The sequence below is a fragment of the Neoarius graeffei genome, chromosome 24 (assembly GCF_027579695.1).
Source record: "Neoarius graeffei isolate fNeoGra1 chromosome 24, fNeoGra1.pri, whole genome shotgun sequence".
Taxonomy (NCBI): domain Eukaryota; kingdom Metazoa; phylum Chordata; class Actinopteri; order Siluriformes; family Ariidae; genus Neoarius; species Neoarius graeffei.
The window spans coordinates 26732547-26749587 of NC_083592.1; the positions used below are offsets into that span (position 1 = coordinate 26732547).

General features: G+C 41.9%; 2 protein-coding genes across 9 annotated transcripts in view; one reads left to right on the forward strand and one right to left on the reverse strand.

The window, feature by feature from the left end:
• The window catches only part of kiaa0825 (KIAA0825 ortholog), a 297880-nt gene extending 296009 nt beyond the window's left edge, over positions 1–1871 (reverse strand). For 2 of the 5 annotated variants that reach the window (XM_060906942.1, XM_060906941.1), the window contains exon 1: positions 1470–1764. The gene's annotated coding sequence lies outside the window, so the exon portion shown is untranslated. The other 3 variants (XM_060906939.1, XM_060906940.1, XM_060906943.1) reach the window with 3 other exon arrangements.
• Positions 1872–2212: 341 nt separating this feature from the next.
• slf1 (SMC5-SMC6 complex localization factor 1) overlaps positions 2213–17041 on the forward strand; it is a 121326-nt gene continuing 106497 nt past the window's right edge. For all 4 annotated transcript variants that reach the window (XM_060906945.1, XM_060906946.1, XM_060906947.1 and 1 more), the window contains exons 1-6: positions 2213–2464; positions 2639–2772; positions 10593–10671; positions 13554–13729; positions 13841–13896; positions 14071–14221. In XM_060906945.1, coding sequence (XP_060762928.1) covers positions 2662–2772; positions 10593–10671; positions 13554–13729; positions 13841–13896; positions 14071–14221 — 573 coding nt within the window. In that variant the 5' untranslated portion in view covers positions 2213–2464; positions 2639–2661. The remainder of the gene's footprint in view (positions 2465–2638; positions 2773–10592; positions 10672–13553; positions 13730–13840; positions 13897–14070; positions 14222–17041) is intronic.

Here is a 17041-nt window from a genome sequence, read left to right on the forward strand (position 1 = left end):
GGATTATGTAGAAACATAATGCAAGAACAATCTTTCTCCTGTGATGTTTTCTCGATGAGGCTGAGAACTTTTTGAAGTACCCTCATATACACTCACCGGCCACTTTATTAGGAACATGTTCTTGATTCGAAGGAGTGGAACCCAATGTGGTCTTCTGCTGTTGCATGATGAGATGCTTTTCTGCTTATCACGGTTGTAAAGAGTTGCTATGAGTTACTATATCCTTCCTGGCAGCTCGAAGCAATCTGGCCATTTTCCTCTGACCCTCTCTTATCAACAAGGCGTTTGTTTCCACCCACAGAACTGTCGCTCACTCACTCAACACAATGTTTTTCACACCATTCTGTGTAAACTCTACAGACTGTTGTGTGTATGAAAACCCCGGGAGATCAGCAGTTTCTGAAATACTCAAATAAACCAGTCCATCTGGCTCAAACCAACACCCACAGTGTCACAGTGAAAGAAAGTCACACTTTGAGATCACAATGTTCCCCATTCTGATGTTTGAACATTGTGAACATGAACTGAAACTCCTGATTTGTATTTGCATGATTTGATGCAAGGGCGGCACGGTGGTGTAGTGGTTAGCACTGTCGCTTCACAGCAAGAAGGTTCAAGCCCAGTGGCCGGCGAGGGCCTTTCTGTGTGGAGTTTGCATGTTCTCCCCATGTCCGCGTGGGTTTCCTTCGGGTGCTCCGGTTTCCCCCACAGTCCAAAGACATGCAGGTTAGGTTAACTGGGGACTCTAAATTGACCGTAGGTGTGAATGTGAGTGTGAATGGTTGTCTGTGTCTACGTGTCAGCCCTGTGATGACCTGGCGACTTGTCCAGGGTGTACCCCGCCTTTCGCCCGTAGTCAGCTGGGATAGGCTCCAGCTTGCCTGCGACCCTGTAGAACAGGATAAAGCGGCTAGAGATAATGGATGGATGGATGATTTGATGCATTGTGCTGCTGTCAAGGGATTGGCTGATGCAAGCACCAGGTGGATGGGTGTTCCTAATAAAGTGGCGTGTGCTATGACATTACTGTGCCAAATGGGCGGAGCTTAGATCTATCAGAAAATCTGAAAACATGATTGACCAAGGGTGGCACGGTGGTGTAATGGTTAGCGCTGTCGCCTCACAGCAAGAAGGTCCTGGGTTCGAGCCCCGTGGCCGGCGAGGGCCTTTCTGTGTGGAGTTTGCATGTTCTCCCCGTGTCCGCGTGGGTTTCCTCCAGGTGCTCCGGTTTCCCCCACAGTCCAAAGACATGCAGGTTAGGTTAACTGGTGACTCTAAATTGACCGTAGGTGTGAATGTGTCTCTGTCTATGTGTCAGCCCTGTGATGACCTGGCGACTTGTCCAGGGTGTACCCCGCCTTTCGCCCGTAGTCAGCTGGAATAGGCTAGAGATAATAAGATGAGATGATTGACCAAAAGGGTCGTTTCTATGTGCAGTTCCTTCAACACACATTACTATAAAGACCTACCTTGTAGAATAGTTAATCCAGGAGGAGGTTATGGTCCTGATCCTCAGGATTTATTCTCATTCACAGTAGAGACTGGGCAAAATGTCCAAGGTCAGGATGCTTGTGCCATACTGGTTATACTGGAAAATACATGTCTCTTCTATAATTAATCTGGAGAAATGAAGTGAAAGTGGAGACTAAGTTTGTGTCTCTGATAAACAAACAGCTTTCCGTGCTAAATTAGCAAACACAGCAAGCAAATCCCACAAAACCGACTTGTGTACCAGTAACACAAAACCAATTCTCTAATATTCACAAATAAAACCAACTCACTCTCACTGTGTCCCTGCAGCGCCTCTTATTTATAAACAGCGTGACAAAAGCGTCTCTGACAACCACCGAGAATCACCTTAAAGCAACTCCATCCCAAAACGGTATCTATAACAGTTAGAGTGCACTATATAGTGTGCATTAATCAATGACTTGCACCCTAAGTAGTACACTCAGATAGGGACTTTGACGCTGTTTGGAATTAAACCCACCCAAACTTCCGCCTTGTGGAACAATCCAAATTACAACAAATGCAGGGGGAGCCGTGTGTGTGTGTGTTGTGACAAATGTGTTGCTTTTGCGCTCTGGAAAGGTTTTATCCGCTGTATTGAATGTGAATTCGGGGTAATTTTCGTGGTTATGGTTTGAAATATTTTAAGAAGAGGTTATGAATTTTTTTTTGTAGTTATAAAATGTCTGACCTCCCTCGAAATAATACAGTAAGGCGGTCCGTATCGCGCGTGTTTTCATGTTGATACAAACACTTGTTTGGTTTTGGGAAATGTCTAGTCTGTCTGTTTGTTTGTTTTTTCTAAACGTGAACATCCCTGTTGAAAGACCTGTTTGTGGGGAATAAACTCCTGGAGAGTGTAAATGTGTGATTTGTGGATGTAGTCGGGGATGTGAGTGGCAGATTGATCCGGATTCACACCGGCTGTGTTTACACCTTTCACAAGGACAAGCAGGTAAATACAGAGTGCATATACAACTTTATCATCTATTTAAAGTTTTTTTGTTTGTTTGTTTGCTTTTAACACAAATGACCATTGGGTTCAATAAATGTGCATGTAGTTTCACTTTTAAGTTGTGCTTTCTGTTCTTCGAAAGCATTTACCAGTGTTGTGATTTGTCACTTTCAGTTTGAGGAGTCTTGTGCTTCAGGATGCTGGGAAATCAGTATGTGTTTCAGGTGTCAGGCCTGAAGGATGTCCAGCAGAAAGCAGAGCTGCTCCGGGCCCTCAGGAAGCTCCAGGGTCACTACATCGGAGGATCTGTAGGTGTTTAGTGGAGAAATGAGCTACACACACACGCACACTTAAAGGAGCAATAGCTGATTAATTTTTTTATTTCTTACTTGTATGCATAACTTGGAAGATATGTAGAACATGATTAAAAAAAATTAACCCTTTTGGAACGGTGGTGTAGTGGTTAGCGCTGTTGCCTCTCAGCAAGAAGGTCCTGGGTTCGAGCCCCGTGGCCGGCGAGGGCCTTTCTGTGCGGAGTTTGCATGTTCTCCCCGTGGGTTTCCTCCGGGTGCTCCGGTTTCCCCCACAGTCCAAAGACATGCAGGTTAGGTTAACTGGTGACTCTAAATTGACCGTAGGTGTGAGTGGTTGTGTGTCTCTGTGTCAGCCCTGTGATGACCTGGCGACTTGTCCAGGGTGTACCCCGCCTTTCGCCCGTAGTCAGCTGGGATCGGCTCCAGCTTGCCTGCGACCTTGTAGAGGATAAGCGGCTACAGATAATGGATGGATGAACCTGGTTGGCACGGTGGTGTAGTGGTTAGCACTGTCGCCTCACAGCAAGAAGGTTCTGGGTTCGAGCCCAGTGGCCGGCGAGGGCCTTTCTATGTGGAGTTTGTATGTTCTCCCCATGTCCGCGTGGGTTTCCTCTGGGTGCTCCGGTTTCCCCCACAGTCCAAAGACATGCAGGTTAGGTTAACTGGTGACTCTAAATTGACCGTAGGTGTGAGTGTGAATGGTTGTCTGTGTCTATGTGTCAGCCCTGTGATGACCTGGCGACTTGTCCACGGTGTACCCCACCTTTCGCCCGTAGTCAGCTGGGATAGGCTCCAGCTTGCCTGTGACCCTGTAGGACAGAATAAGCGGCTAGAGATAATGGATGGATGGACGAACCTGGTTGGCACGGTGGTGTAGTGGTTAGCACTGTTGCCTCACAGCAAGAAGGTCCGGGTTCGAGCCCCGTGGCCGGCGAGGGCCTTTCTGTGTGGAGTGTGCATGTTCTCCTCGTGTCTGTGTGGGTTTCCTCCGGGTGCTCCGGTTTCCCCCACAGTCCAAAGACATGCAGGTTAGGTTAACTGGTGACTCTAAATTGACCGTAGGTGTGAATGTGAGTGTGAATGATTGTGTCTCTCTGTGTCAGCCCTGCGATGACCTGGTGACTTGTCCAGGGTGTACCTCGCCTCTTGCCCATAGTCAGCTGGGATAGGCTCCAGCTTGCCTGCGACCCTGTAGGACAGGATAAAGCAGCTAAGGAGCAATTCCAGCGTTATGGACGTGGCTACAGATAATGGATGGATGGATGGATGGATGAACCTGGCTGGCACGGTGGTGTAGTGGTTAGCACTGTCGCCTCACAGCAAGAAGGTGCTGGGTTCAAGCCCAGTGGCCGGCGAGGCCTTTCTCTGTGGAGTTTGCGTGTTCTCCTCGTGTCTGTGTGGGTTTCCTCTGGTTTCCTTCACAGTCCAAAGACATGCAGGTTCGGCTAATTGGTGGCTCTAAATTGACTGTAGGTGTGAATGGTTGTGTGTCTCTACAGTATATGTCAGCCCTGCGATGATGATTTGGTGACTTGTCCAGGGTGTACCCTGCCTCTCACCCATAGTCAGCTGGGATAGGCTCCAGCTTGCCTGCAACCCTGTAGAACAGGATACACATGGATGGAAAAAGATTAACCCGTTACCTAAGCAAACATTTATTAATAAGCTGAGTTCTGATCTGGAATCCTGGGTGGTGTTTGGATGCACTTCCTACCAATCATTTCATAGACACTACACGGGCCATTGAAGATCCTGGAGGCGGAGCTTCATGAGCATGGATTGGAATCGATCAAACGTCAAACCTACCTTCTTCCTCGTCACCATAGCGGATTTATTCTGCATATTGTTGATTTGGCATAGGTTTTACACCGGATACCTTTCCTGATGCAACCCTCTCCAATCTATCCGGGCTTGGAACCTGCACTCAGTGTCTTATACAACCCCAGTGGCTGGGTATTTTATCTAATCCACATGTCTTTGGACTGTGGGGGAAACCCATGTAGACATGGGATGAACATGCAAACTCCACACAGAAAGGCCCTCGTAGGCCCTTAGGTTCAAACCCAGAACCTTCTTGCTGTGAGGCGACAGTGCTAACCACTACACTACCATGCTGCCCAAACCTACCTAATTTAGGGGAGGAAAAAATTAATAAAACATTCATTGTACCTAATGTGTCTTCAATGCTTCATTTGGATTTAGAGAAGGGGAAGAAGAAAAAAACAGTGTCACTTCTCATTGAAATATTTATAGAAGAGCTTATCAGCATGAAAATTTCACGCAGGCAGGAAATTTGCATGAAGGCAACACAAACAAACATGGAGGAGCGTGAACATCTTTCTGAACAGGAGAACAACTCAGACCAGCCAAGACTAAATAAGGAGCTCATATATGATCAGAAGAGGTGCACAGATATGGTTTGGGTATGAAAAGTGTGACCAACCAGAAAACCACACTTGGCAAATTATGTTGACTGTGTAGGTGGATCCCCACAACAAACTCAAAAACCACTAACCTTTTTCACCATCGAAACGAGAATCATGTCAGACAGTATGGAAATCGTCTCATCCGGAGGAACAAGAGCCACAAAAGTACAGCCGAGTGCTCAAAATGTACCCCAGACTCCAACGACGCAAGAGGCTTTTGCCCGAGGCACAACATCTGGCAAAGAATCACAAAGATGGAAGGAGAAAATGTCTGCCATTGCAGCTTACATCTGTAGACACATGGCTCTATTTTACAGAGTTGAGAAACGGAGGTTTCATGCTCACCCTCATCCCAGGGTACACAGTGCCAAGCTGAAAACACTTCACTCAAGTGGAGTAATGTAGTAAGAAAATATACGTTAAAATGTACAACCCCAATAACAAAGTTGCAACACTGTGTAAAACATAAATAAAAACAGAATGTGACAACGTGCAAATTATGGAAACCCTATATTTCATTGAAAGTAGTGCAAAGACAGCATATCAAATGTTGAAACTGAGAAATTTTATTGCTTTTTGAAAAATATACATATGCTTGTTTTGAATTTGATGTCAGCAACACGTTTCAGAAAAGTTGGTACGGGGCAACAAAAGACTGAGAAAGTTGTGTAATGTGAAAAAAAAAAGTAACTTGGTTAAGATTAAAAGCAGACGCGTATCTGTAGTGGAAATCACTGTATGGGCTCAGGAACACCTCAGAAAACCATCGTCTGTGAAAACAGTTCATTACTGCATCTACAAATGCAAGTTAAAACCAGATATAAACAATATCCAGAAACACCGCCACCTTCTCTGGGCCCGAGCTCTTTTACGATGGGCTGAGGCGAAGTGGAAACTTGTCCCGAGGACTGACGAATCAAAAGTAGAAATTCTTTTTAGAAATCATGGACCCCACGTCCTCCAGGTTAAAGAGCAGAGGGACTGTCCAGCTTGTTATTAGTGCAAAGTTCAAAAGCAGCATCTGTGATGGTATGAGGGTGCAGTAGTCCACATGACATGGGTAGCTTGTACATCTGGGAAGGCATCATTAATGCTGAATGATATAAACACGTTTCAGAGCTATATGCTGCCATCCAGACAAAATCTTTTTCAGGGAAGGCCTTCCTTCTTTCAGCAAGACAATGCCAAACTACTTTCTGCACATATTAAAACTGCATGGCTCTGTAGTAAAAGAGTCCGGGTGCTAAACCGGCCTGCCTGCAGTCCAGACCTGTCTCCCATTTAAAACATTTGACGCATTATGAAGCGCAAAATCTGACAAAGGAGACCCCGGACTGTTGAGCAACTGAAATTGTATATCAGGCAAGAATGGGACAACATTTCTCTTTCAAAACTACAGCAACTGGTCGTCTCAGTTCTCAAACGTTTACAGAGTGTTGTTAAAATTAGAGGTGATGCAGCACAGTGGTAAACATGCCCCTGTCCCAACTTTGAGATGTGTTGCTGACATCAAATTCAAAATGAGCATATATTTTTCAAAAAACAAAAAAAATTTCTCAGTTTCAACACTTGATATGTTGTCTTTGTACCATTTTCAATGAAATATTAGGTTTCCATGATTTGCAAATGATCTCATTTTGTTTTTATTTACAGTTCACACAGCGTCCCAACATTTTTGGAATTGGGGTTGTAAAAAGAAATGGGCCTTTTCCATGTGGTCATTTTATATAAACTGTTTATTCATTGAAATTACAGAAAATATATTTCCGTAGTTTCCGTTTCCGGTTGAGAGTACGCCGTGCACGTTTTGGCTGCCACTTCTCACAGGAGCTTTTCATTTTTCTTTTTTTTCCCTTTTGTTTTTCTTTTTTGTGTTTGTGTAATTTAATGTTTGTTTTTTGTTTGAGTGTTTTGGCTGCTGGTTGTGGCGTAGCTCCGGACCCAGTTTTGGATGTCGGTTTCCTCCCAGCCTTGGTGTGCTTTGGGTGATGCCTGTGAGCCTTGCTATGGACTGCAGTGAGCTTGTTCCTCTTTAACATTTGGGTTGTCCAGCGCTCTGCGTGGCGGTGCTTCTGTGCTCGCTTTGTGGATCCATGGCACAGTGTTCCGAGCAATGTTGCCTGGCGGCATCGTGGCGGCTGTGCAGGTGGTGTGGAATTTAGCTTCGTGTGCCTGGTGGGACTGTGGTAGCTACGCCATTGGAATTACGTCCTGTAAAGCGACCTTGGGAGGCACGGTGGTGTAGTGGTTAGCACTGTCGCCTCACAGCAAGAAGGTTCTGGGTTCGAGCCCAGCGGCCGGCGAGGGCCTTTCTGTGTGGAGTTTGCATGCTCTCCCCGTGTCTGCGTGGGTTTCCTCCCACAGTCCAAAGGCATGCAGGTTAGGCTAATTGGTGGCTCTAAATTGACCGTAGGTGTGAATATGCTTGGAGAGGAGATGGGCGCCACCAAGCAATCCAAGCCCAGAGAAAAGACATGAGAGATGAGTGACTGTGTCAGCATCTCTCATGCCTCCCTACGACCGCAAAACGGTTACGGGAATGAACAGAACAGAACAGAAAGCGACCTTGGGTGTGAGAAAGACGCTATATAAATTGAACATTATTATTAAAATGTGCTGTATCGGGATATGAGATTTTGATCATATCGCACAGCCCTGTTGCTTGAGCCGAGGATCTCGATTTGATACGTCTGTGTATCGATCAATACATTCAACAGGCTGAATAATAAAGTCGACAACTCCTCATAAAATCCAGCTTGTATTGTGTCAAGGGAAATAAACATGTCACCTTAATCAAGCCCACCCTCTCTCCTGAAAAATGAGCTTCCTTGTAATCATGAAACAGGAAACAGTGTACTTATCTCCTTGGCATATTGTTTTCACGAGACAGTACTCAAGCATATTAATGTACTCGCCTCTTAGCTTGAGGAAAACCGTGATGGCTTTGGCATCTCAGCGAGCACTTGAGCTTCACTGATGGAAAGTGGATGAATGTGTGTGCAACACACCAGCGCTAATACAGTGCATATACAGCTAGTACAGCGTGCACAGCAATCTTTCTCCTGTGTTCAGCCCTTTCTCTCTGACTCAGTCTGAGCTAAAGAAAATCACTGCAGTTATTGGGACGTTCATATCAGGTCGTGGAGAACGCAGGATTCAAAAATATACGGAGGGCTACAGAAAGCTGCGTGACTCTGAAAGTGTGACTAGCTAACAGTAGAATAAGAAAACCCCTACGCTTCAGACACACCTGCTCATGAGTCACACCAGTGAAAGCTTGTGTTTCATTCTGTTATTCGAATGAACAGGGTATTTTTATTTTTATTTTATTTTTTTTAATCTCACGCTGGCTGAAAGGCCTGAAGGAAGATTATGTCATGGTGATATCTGTCCGTCTATCCATCCTGGGAAGGGTGCTCACCTTCTGAAATCAACTCCTCTCACAATGTTTGGGGAATTTCATGAAATTTGGCAGGATTCTTTGTTGTATGTCGGTAATACGCATATTATAATTTCGTTAAATTCAGTCGCATTTTACCAGAGTTACAGCCCTTGATTAACAAAATTATACTTTGACAATTTCATGAGAGTATGTTTTTCTTCTGAAATCAACTCCTCTCACAATTTTTGGAGGAATTTCATGAAACTTGGCAGGATTCTTTGTTGTATGTTGGTAATGCGTATCTTATTTTGTTCAATCCGGTCACATTTTACCAGAGTTACAGCCCTTGATTAACAACCTTGTACTTTCACAGTTTCCTGAAGGTGTGCTTGCCTTCTGAAATCAACTCCTCTTACGATTTTTGGACGAATTTCTCGAAGCTTGGCAAAAGGCCTTGTTGTATGACGGTAATGCGCATATTGTGATATAATTTAGTTTGTGAAAATTTTACCAGACTTTTGAGCCTTGATTAAATAACTTGTACTTTGACAGTTTCATGAGGGTGTACATTCTTCTGAAATCAATTCCTCTTACAATTTGTGGAGGAATTTCACCAAACTTGGCAAAAGGCTTTGTTATATGACAGTTATACGCAGATTGAAGTTTTGTTTCATTTTGGCAAATTTTGCCAGAGTTATGCCCTTGATTATTAACAAACTTGTACTTTGGCAATTTCAGAAAGGTGTGCTTGCTTTCTGAAATCAACTTCCCTCATGATTTTTGGAGGAATTTCATGTAATTTGGCAAAAAGTTTTTTTTTTTTTAAATCCCCCGCTGGCCAAAAGGCCTGAAGGGGGATTGTGGTGTCATGGTGATGTCCGACCGTCCCTTTCTCCCTCCCAGGAAGGGTACTCGCCTTCTGAAATCAACTCCTCTCACAATTTTTGGAGGAATTTCATGAAACTTGGCAGGATTCTTTGTTACATGTCGGTAATACACATATTGCAATTTCGTTCAATTCAGTCACATTTTACCAGAATTATGGCACAGTTGCCAGTGGGGGATATTGTGCTCTCAGAGCACTCTTGTGTTGTAATCTGCTGATAAGATACTGACTGGATTGTGTAAACATTGCCATTAAAAACATTATCATTTCAATTACGGTACATTAATGTTATTTAGCACACACTTATTCAGAGTGACATACAACATACTCAGAGTAGCCTGGGGAGCAGTTGGGGGGGTTAGGTGCCTTGCTGAAGGGCACTTCAGCCATTCCTGCTGGTACAGGGAATCAAACCGGCGATCTTTTGATCCCAAAGCTGCTTCTCTCACTATTGGGCCATGGCTTCCCCAAGGAATTAATGTTTGCAATTAGCTTTCAGACAGTGTAAATAAACAGGCTATTAGCTAACATAAACTATCTAAGAGGCAAATCATAGATTTTTTTTTAAACATAAAAGTTCATAAAATAAAGGTCCATGCCTTTGCCAAATAGAGGGACAAGATATATAATTGCATTAAATGCACAATATCTCTACATCTTTTTTTTCTGTCCAGCCCTGAGAACTGTAATCCACACAGCACAAGTTTACGAACATACTCCAGGCTCCAAACTACTAAAAAAAACCCCACTGAATAGTATCCCAGGGACTGATATTTCAGTAGTTTAGCAATAAAGAATATATCCGTATACAAATCAAATGAACATCCACTTTCAGTGGCGAGTGAAGATTGTGTGTCTGAAGTATTTGAAAAAAAAGTTTTTCTGTATTAATGATGTTTAAACCATCCCAGTTTTACTGCAAACTGGTGAATATCTATAATCATTTCGAATGAAAAGTCTATTATTGTTTGTTTTGCTCTCTCTCTCTCCAGGTTAAGACGCTCTTTAACTTTGCAATGCTTTTTTTTTTTAGCAAACTGGAATTAGTCTAGTCAGATGACTGAGAGTTGGTTGTATGTTTTCCTACTTCTGTAAGCTAAACTTCCTCATTGTGTTGCAGGTTTATAAAGAAGCAATGACGCACCTGATCGTCACTAAGCCACTAGCGAGCGAGAAGTTCCTTGCAGCATGCGCTGGAGGTTAGTGCTGAGGATCGTGGCGATTGTAAGATTATTAATAAAGGTGTCGAACAAATATTGGTCAAAAGCACAGATTTGGTCAGACAATATTAGAGAATGTACTTAATCCAGGGTCCTAGGATTAAAGGAGTACTCTGGTGTTTGAAATAAATTTCTATCCCCCGACAATATGGTGTAACTGCACTTACCATCAACAAGAATTTCTACACATATTCCTGAAAGAACTGAAAGTCGTTTACTTAAAACCTGCTTAAATTTAAGGGCAGTTGTGGTGTTTTTTTTTTTAAATTCCTCCAAGTAACATTTCAGCTAAAACTTCTTCTTTGGGAAAACATATTTGGAGATTAAGCTCCAAATGCGCTTAAGTTGTCTTCAGAAATGCGATGACTTGGTTAGAGGAAAGAGCTTGTGATTATGTACAGTATTATTGACATAATGTGCCTCAGTTTGTCAGTTTCCTGGCCAGTCACAAAACCCTCTCTCCTGAAGACTTTTCATTGTTACAAAATTGAAAGTCACAGCCCTGACGTACAAAGCGCTGACACTGGAGACTCCTTACAGTAATGTTAAATAAACATTTCCACACACAAACCATCAGCATATCAACAAGTACGCAGATTATTTTTCCTGTTCACGTGGCGTGTCAACTATATACGTCCTCGTGTCAGTTGTTACTATAGTAATTAGAGCAAGTGCATTATTATAAACCTGTCTAACTCTCATGGTATTTTCTGTTATATCGTCATATTACATATACTGTCTGGCCAAAACAGGGAAAAAAAAAATCGCCATTTGGATCTCAATAAGTAAGTACTTAAGGGCCTTTGATTGGATAATTACTGCAGTGATGAATGCGTTTCAGCTGGATACAATGCTTTTTAACCTGAACTGATGCAGTGAGTAGCTTCTCATTTCTTAAATAAGCACATCAGAAGATGTATCTCGTACTCATGGAAAAGATTTTCCTGTTTTTCAGAAGGATCAAATGATTGGCCTGGATCGAGCAAAGAAAACAACTAAGGGGATTACTGAAATGACTGGGATTGAGTTCAGAACTGTCCAACGCATTATTGAAGCTAGGCGGCCTTTCGATTTTATAAAATCGGTGAAATTTAGTTCTCTCTGAAATTTGGTCATTGTGAGATATGTTATCTCTGTAATATCTTAAACAAACAAACAAAAAAAACCAAACAAGCCATTCTGTGGCTTGGAAGTTATTTTAATTTGATGGATTCCTGAGCAAAATGTGCATGAAATCGCTCACTTTGCGCAGTCAAGCAGACAGAGGAAGTCCGTGTGTGTGTGTGCTGTGCATGCGCAGGTTTACCTTTGACCGTGCACTGACAGTTCCATCATTCTGTCGCTAAACGAACAGCTGATCACACCGAGGTGCTCGCTGACTGCCGATATTTATTAGTTTGGTCCTGCGTTTCTTTTCCTTCATATATAGCGTAACATCTTTTCTTCTCGCTTTCTGTTACTGTAGTCGATCTTTCACGTTTCATTCATTTCCTCCGTTTTTCTCTCCTGTTTCAAATTTGTATCCCACAATGCCTTGTGCGAACGGGAAACGCCCACCACGTGATACATGATGTAGTATCTTGAATTGGGTCATGGTGAAGCAGGAAAAAATAGCGGAGAATTTAGGGCCACGTGGTACTAAATTCATTAATTGTTCTGTTAAAAAAAGACTAATAAAATTGAAAGTCAGTGATTCGAATTCAGTCGCTTTCAGTCCACTAAACAAAAATAACTGGGTGTCGGGGAAAATTCTTTTTATGACCTACACTTGAAAAATCTGAAAGGTGGTATAGCTTTAAAACCTGTAGGATAGTTGTGAACCATCAGCTTGGTGGCGGAAATGTGGTCGGAAAAACATCCTGACTGACCATGATCAGAGATCACTTAAACACTCGGTGAAGTCAAATCAGCAGTAGAACTCACGGCTACGTTTAATAGTGAAATTAAGAGCATTTCCACACTTGCAGTGTGATGAGAACTCACAGGATTGGGATTAAACAGCTGTGTGTCCATAAGAGAGCCATTTGTCAGTGAGACTAATCAGGAGAAAAGGCTTCAGTTTGCTAGGGAGCATAAAGATTGGACTCTGGAGCAATGGAACAAGGTCATGTGGTCTAAGTCCAGATTGACCCTATTCCTGAGTGATTGGTGTGTCAGGGTAAGAAGGGAAGCACATGAAGCGATGGACCCAGCATACATAGTGGCCACTGTCCAAGCCTCGGGAGGCAGTGTTATGATCTGGGGTCAATTTGGTTGGTCAAGTCGAGACTCGGCAACGTTATGGGGCAATAAAATGAAGTCAGCTGACGACCTGAATGACCAGGTTGTTATCATGTCAATGTTTTTTTTTTTTTTTTTTTTTTTTTCTGATGACCCAGGGATAAAATTAGGGTTCACGTCGTGAAAGAGTGGTTCAGGAAGCATGAGGAATCATTTTCACACATGAATTGGTCGCCACAGAGTCGTGGTCTTTATTCCATTGAGGGTCTTTGGGATGCTGGAGAAGACTTTATGGAGTGGTTCAAGTCTCCCATTGTCAAGACAAGATCTCGGTGAAAAATGAATGCAACTCTGGATGGAAATAAATGTTTTGATGTTGCGTAAAGTGTTTGAAACTGGTGAATGTATGCCGTAATCCAAGATAAAAATTATTAGTGTGTGAGAAATTTTTTTTTTTGGCCAAACGGTGAACATCCCAACATGATTCAATTCAAACGTTTAGAGTAAACATGCTTTTTCAGTGCTATGAAACATCTTGAAATCCTTTCCCATGGGTAGAGAGAGGATTAAACTGCTCGACTGTGCCTTTCATCCCACTTCTCTGTAGTAACTGACTAACTTCTTTATGCTCTCTGTTTTAGGCAAATGGATTGTGACTCCTCAGTTTGTTCTGGACAGTGTGAAACACAAGGCATGGCTACCTGAAGCTTCGTACGAGTTAAACCTCACAGCTAACATTAAGGCTCCTGTGATTGCAAACCCTCTTCAGAAATGGAGGGAGAAAGTTGCCCGAGGCATTACGTCTGGAGCTTTTCAGGTCAGGGGTTTAGTGCTGCATAATTTACCAACTGGATGAGAAGCAATCTAAGTACACTTATGTAGAATAAAGTCTTAAAATGTCTTTTTTTTTTTTTTTCTCCCCGAATAGGGTTGGGTTGTTTATCTTGAGATTGAAGATCATGATAGGAGGGCCATGTTTGAAAGGTGAGGACCTGAAAGAACTGACAAAAAAGGGGAAAAAAACCCACACTCCCAGGAAATGTGTTTTGTTGAATGGAAAAATGGCATCAAAATGATTTTAGCTGCTACATATATGTATAGTCTGGAGTGTTTTCTTTCTCTCTCTCTCTCTCTCTCTCTCTCTCTCTCTCTCTGCAGAATATTGAAAGCAGGGAAGGCCATGCTGTACACTGAGAAATCAGCCCCACAAACTATTACACACGTGTTAACCAAAGATGGATCCAAAACCTCTCGGAAACTTAGTGCACCTTATTTCAACATCAGTTACATTGCTGAACATCTCTTTGGGGTAAATTCTACTCTTCATATCAGTTACTGTAATCCCACAGCACTAAATATTCAATTCTCAAATCTGATTGGTCAGCTTTGACAACGTTCTGTAGCTCCGACTGGAATAATTCAGATCGCAGGTTTATACTGATGTGCTAACGTCGCTAGCAGATATTACACAACGTTAAACGTAACTGTAAGCACGTAAAAGGTCCTATGTGTCATTCATTAATAAATAAAAATGTGTAATTTGCTAATTGCTGTGGAATAGGTAGTGTTCGGTCACGTGACTTTTGCTTGCGAGTTTACGTTCGGTGAATGAAGTGGTGGTCAGGTAAACCGATTTGGCCGTCGGCATGTAAAGAGCGAGTGAAACCGTCTGAATATTTTCGCAGTTTAGAGGCCAATGCGCGGTCAAGATACCTTCAGAAAGTTGCTCTTTGCAATGGGATCGAGCCTTACATGCTAGTAAAGAAGGATTTTTGCTATGAGTTGGAAAATTATCCATCCTTTGAGTTCACCAACATCTCAAACTACCTGGTGCTCGTCTGGACAGAAATAATTTTCGTTTTAAGGCAAGGCAAGTTTATTTATATTGCACATTTCATACACAATGGCAGTTCAATGTGCTTTACAGAAGTAAAAACAAAAACAGTAAACAATAGAGAAATAAAATTACATAATTTTATTTTTATTCTAAAACAATTAATTAAAAGAATTAAAATAATTAAAAGAAAATAATAAGAATTAAACAATAGTAGAAATAAAATAATAAAATGAAGTAGAAGTTCAAATAGGAGGAGAAAAAAAAAGAAACCAGCAGAATAGAATAAAGAATAAAATAGAATAAAGTTAAAATTAAAGTAAATTTAAAACATGCAGAGAAAGTAAAGATTATAAAAAATGTAAAGAAGACAATATTAATTATTTAACAGAAAGCATCTGAAAACAGCTTGGTCTTTAACCTAGATTTGAAACTGCCAACAGCAGGAGCATTTTTAATGTCCTCTGGCAGTCGGTTCCATAACTGTACTGCATAGTAGCTAAAAGCTGCTTCACCATACTTTGTTTTAACAACAGATTTTAATAGTAAATTTTTCTGTTTTGATCTGGTAGATCTGATTGGGTTAGGCCGCTGCAACATATCAGAGAGGTAATTGGGCCCTGTACCATTTAGAGATTTGTACACCAGCAGCAATGCTTTAAAGTCAATTCTGTAGCTTACTGGAAGCCAGTGAAGGGACCTTAGAATTGGAGTAATGTGTTCTGTTCTTTTTGTTCGTGTGAGAACCCTAACCGCTGCATTTTGAACCAGCTGAAGTTGTTTGATGGTCTTTTTTGGCAGGCCTGTGAAAAGGCCATTGCAGTAATCAACCCTACTAGAGATGAAGGCATGTATTAATTTTTCCAAATCATTTTTTGACACAAGTCCTCTTAGTTTGGAAATGTTTTTTAGGTGATAAAATGCCGTTTTATCAAAGTTTAGCTCGCTGTCAATGAAAACACCAAGATTTTTAACCATTTCTTTAGTTTTAATCCCTTTTGTGTCAAGAATAGTGGTAATCCTGAGTCTTTCATCTTTTTTTCCAAATAGAATTACTTCTGTTTTATCTGTGTTCAGCTGAAGAAAATTTTGTGACATCCAGCTATTGATTTGATCGATACACTGGTAGAGACATTCAAGGGGGGCATAATCATTAGGTGATAGAGCAAAATAAATTTGGGTGTCATCTGCATAGCAGTGATACAAAATTGAATTTTTATTGATAATTTGCCCAAGTGGGAGCATATAAAGGTTGAAAAGTAATGGTCCAAGAATCGACCCCTGGGGGACACCACAGGTCAAGGACATTGACGTTGAGGAACAATTTCCCAGGGTAACAGAGAAGCTTCTATCTTTTAAGTATGAATTTAACCAATTGATAACTTTATAACTTTTTGATAACTGTTTTAAAACTTAAACATAGTAGTGTGGATGAAGCCTTGGCCTACTTCGCAGTCTACTCTTTAAAGCTAGACGGCCTTTCGATTTCATCAAAGCGGTGAAATTTATTTCCCTCTGAAATTTGGTCATTGTGATGTATGTTTATTTCTGTAATATCTCACAAAATATCAGGCCATTCTGTGGCTGGGAAGTTATTTAATTTGAGGGGATTAAAGCAAATAATTTGCATGAAATTGCTTGCTTTGCGCAGTCAAGTAGACAGAGGAAGTCCGTGTGCGCATGCGCAGGTTTACCTTTGACCGTGCACTGACCGTTCCATCATTCTGTGGCTAAACGAACAGCTGATCACGCCGAGGTGCTCACTGAGCATCGATGTTTGTTTATTAGTTTGGTCCTGCCTTTCATTTCCTTCGTATATAACGTAACGTCGTTTCGTCTCACTTTCTGTTACTGTAGTCGGTCTTTCACGTTTCATTCGTTTCCTCCATTTTCCTCTCCTGTTTCAGATTTGTATCCCACAATGCCTTGCACGAATGGGGAAAGCCCACCACATCATGCATGATGCAGTATCTTGAATTGGGTCATGGTGAAGCAGGAAAAAATAGCAGAGAATTTAGGGCCACGTGGCCCTAAATTCATTAATTGTTCTATTTAAATAAATAAATAATAAAAAAATTGGAAGTCTGTGATTCAAATTCAGTCGCTTTCGGTCCACTAAACAAAAATAACTGGGCGTCGGGGAAAACTCTTTTCATGACCTACACTTGAAAAATCTGAAAGGCAGTCTACCTTTAATGGATTCATGAATGAAAGTTTGTAAAACTAGCCTACGCATAAATCCTCCTTTCTACACCTGTCACCCACAAATGGACAGAAGCAGGAAGTCAGGATTTT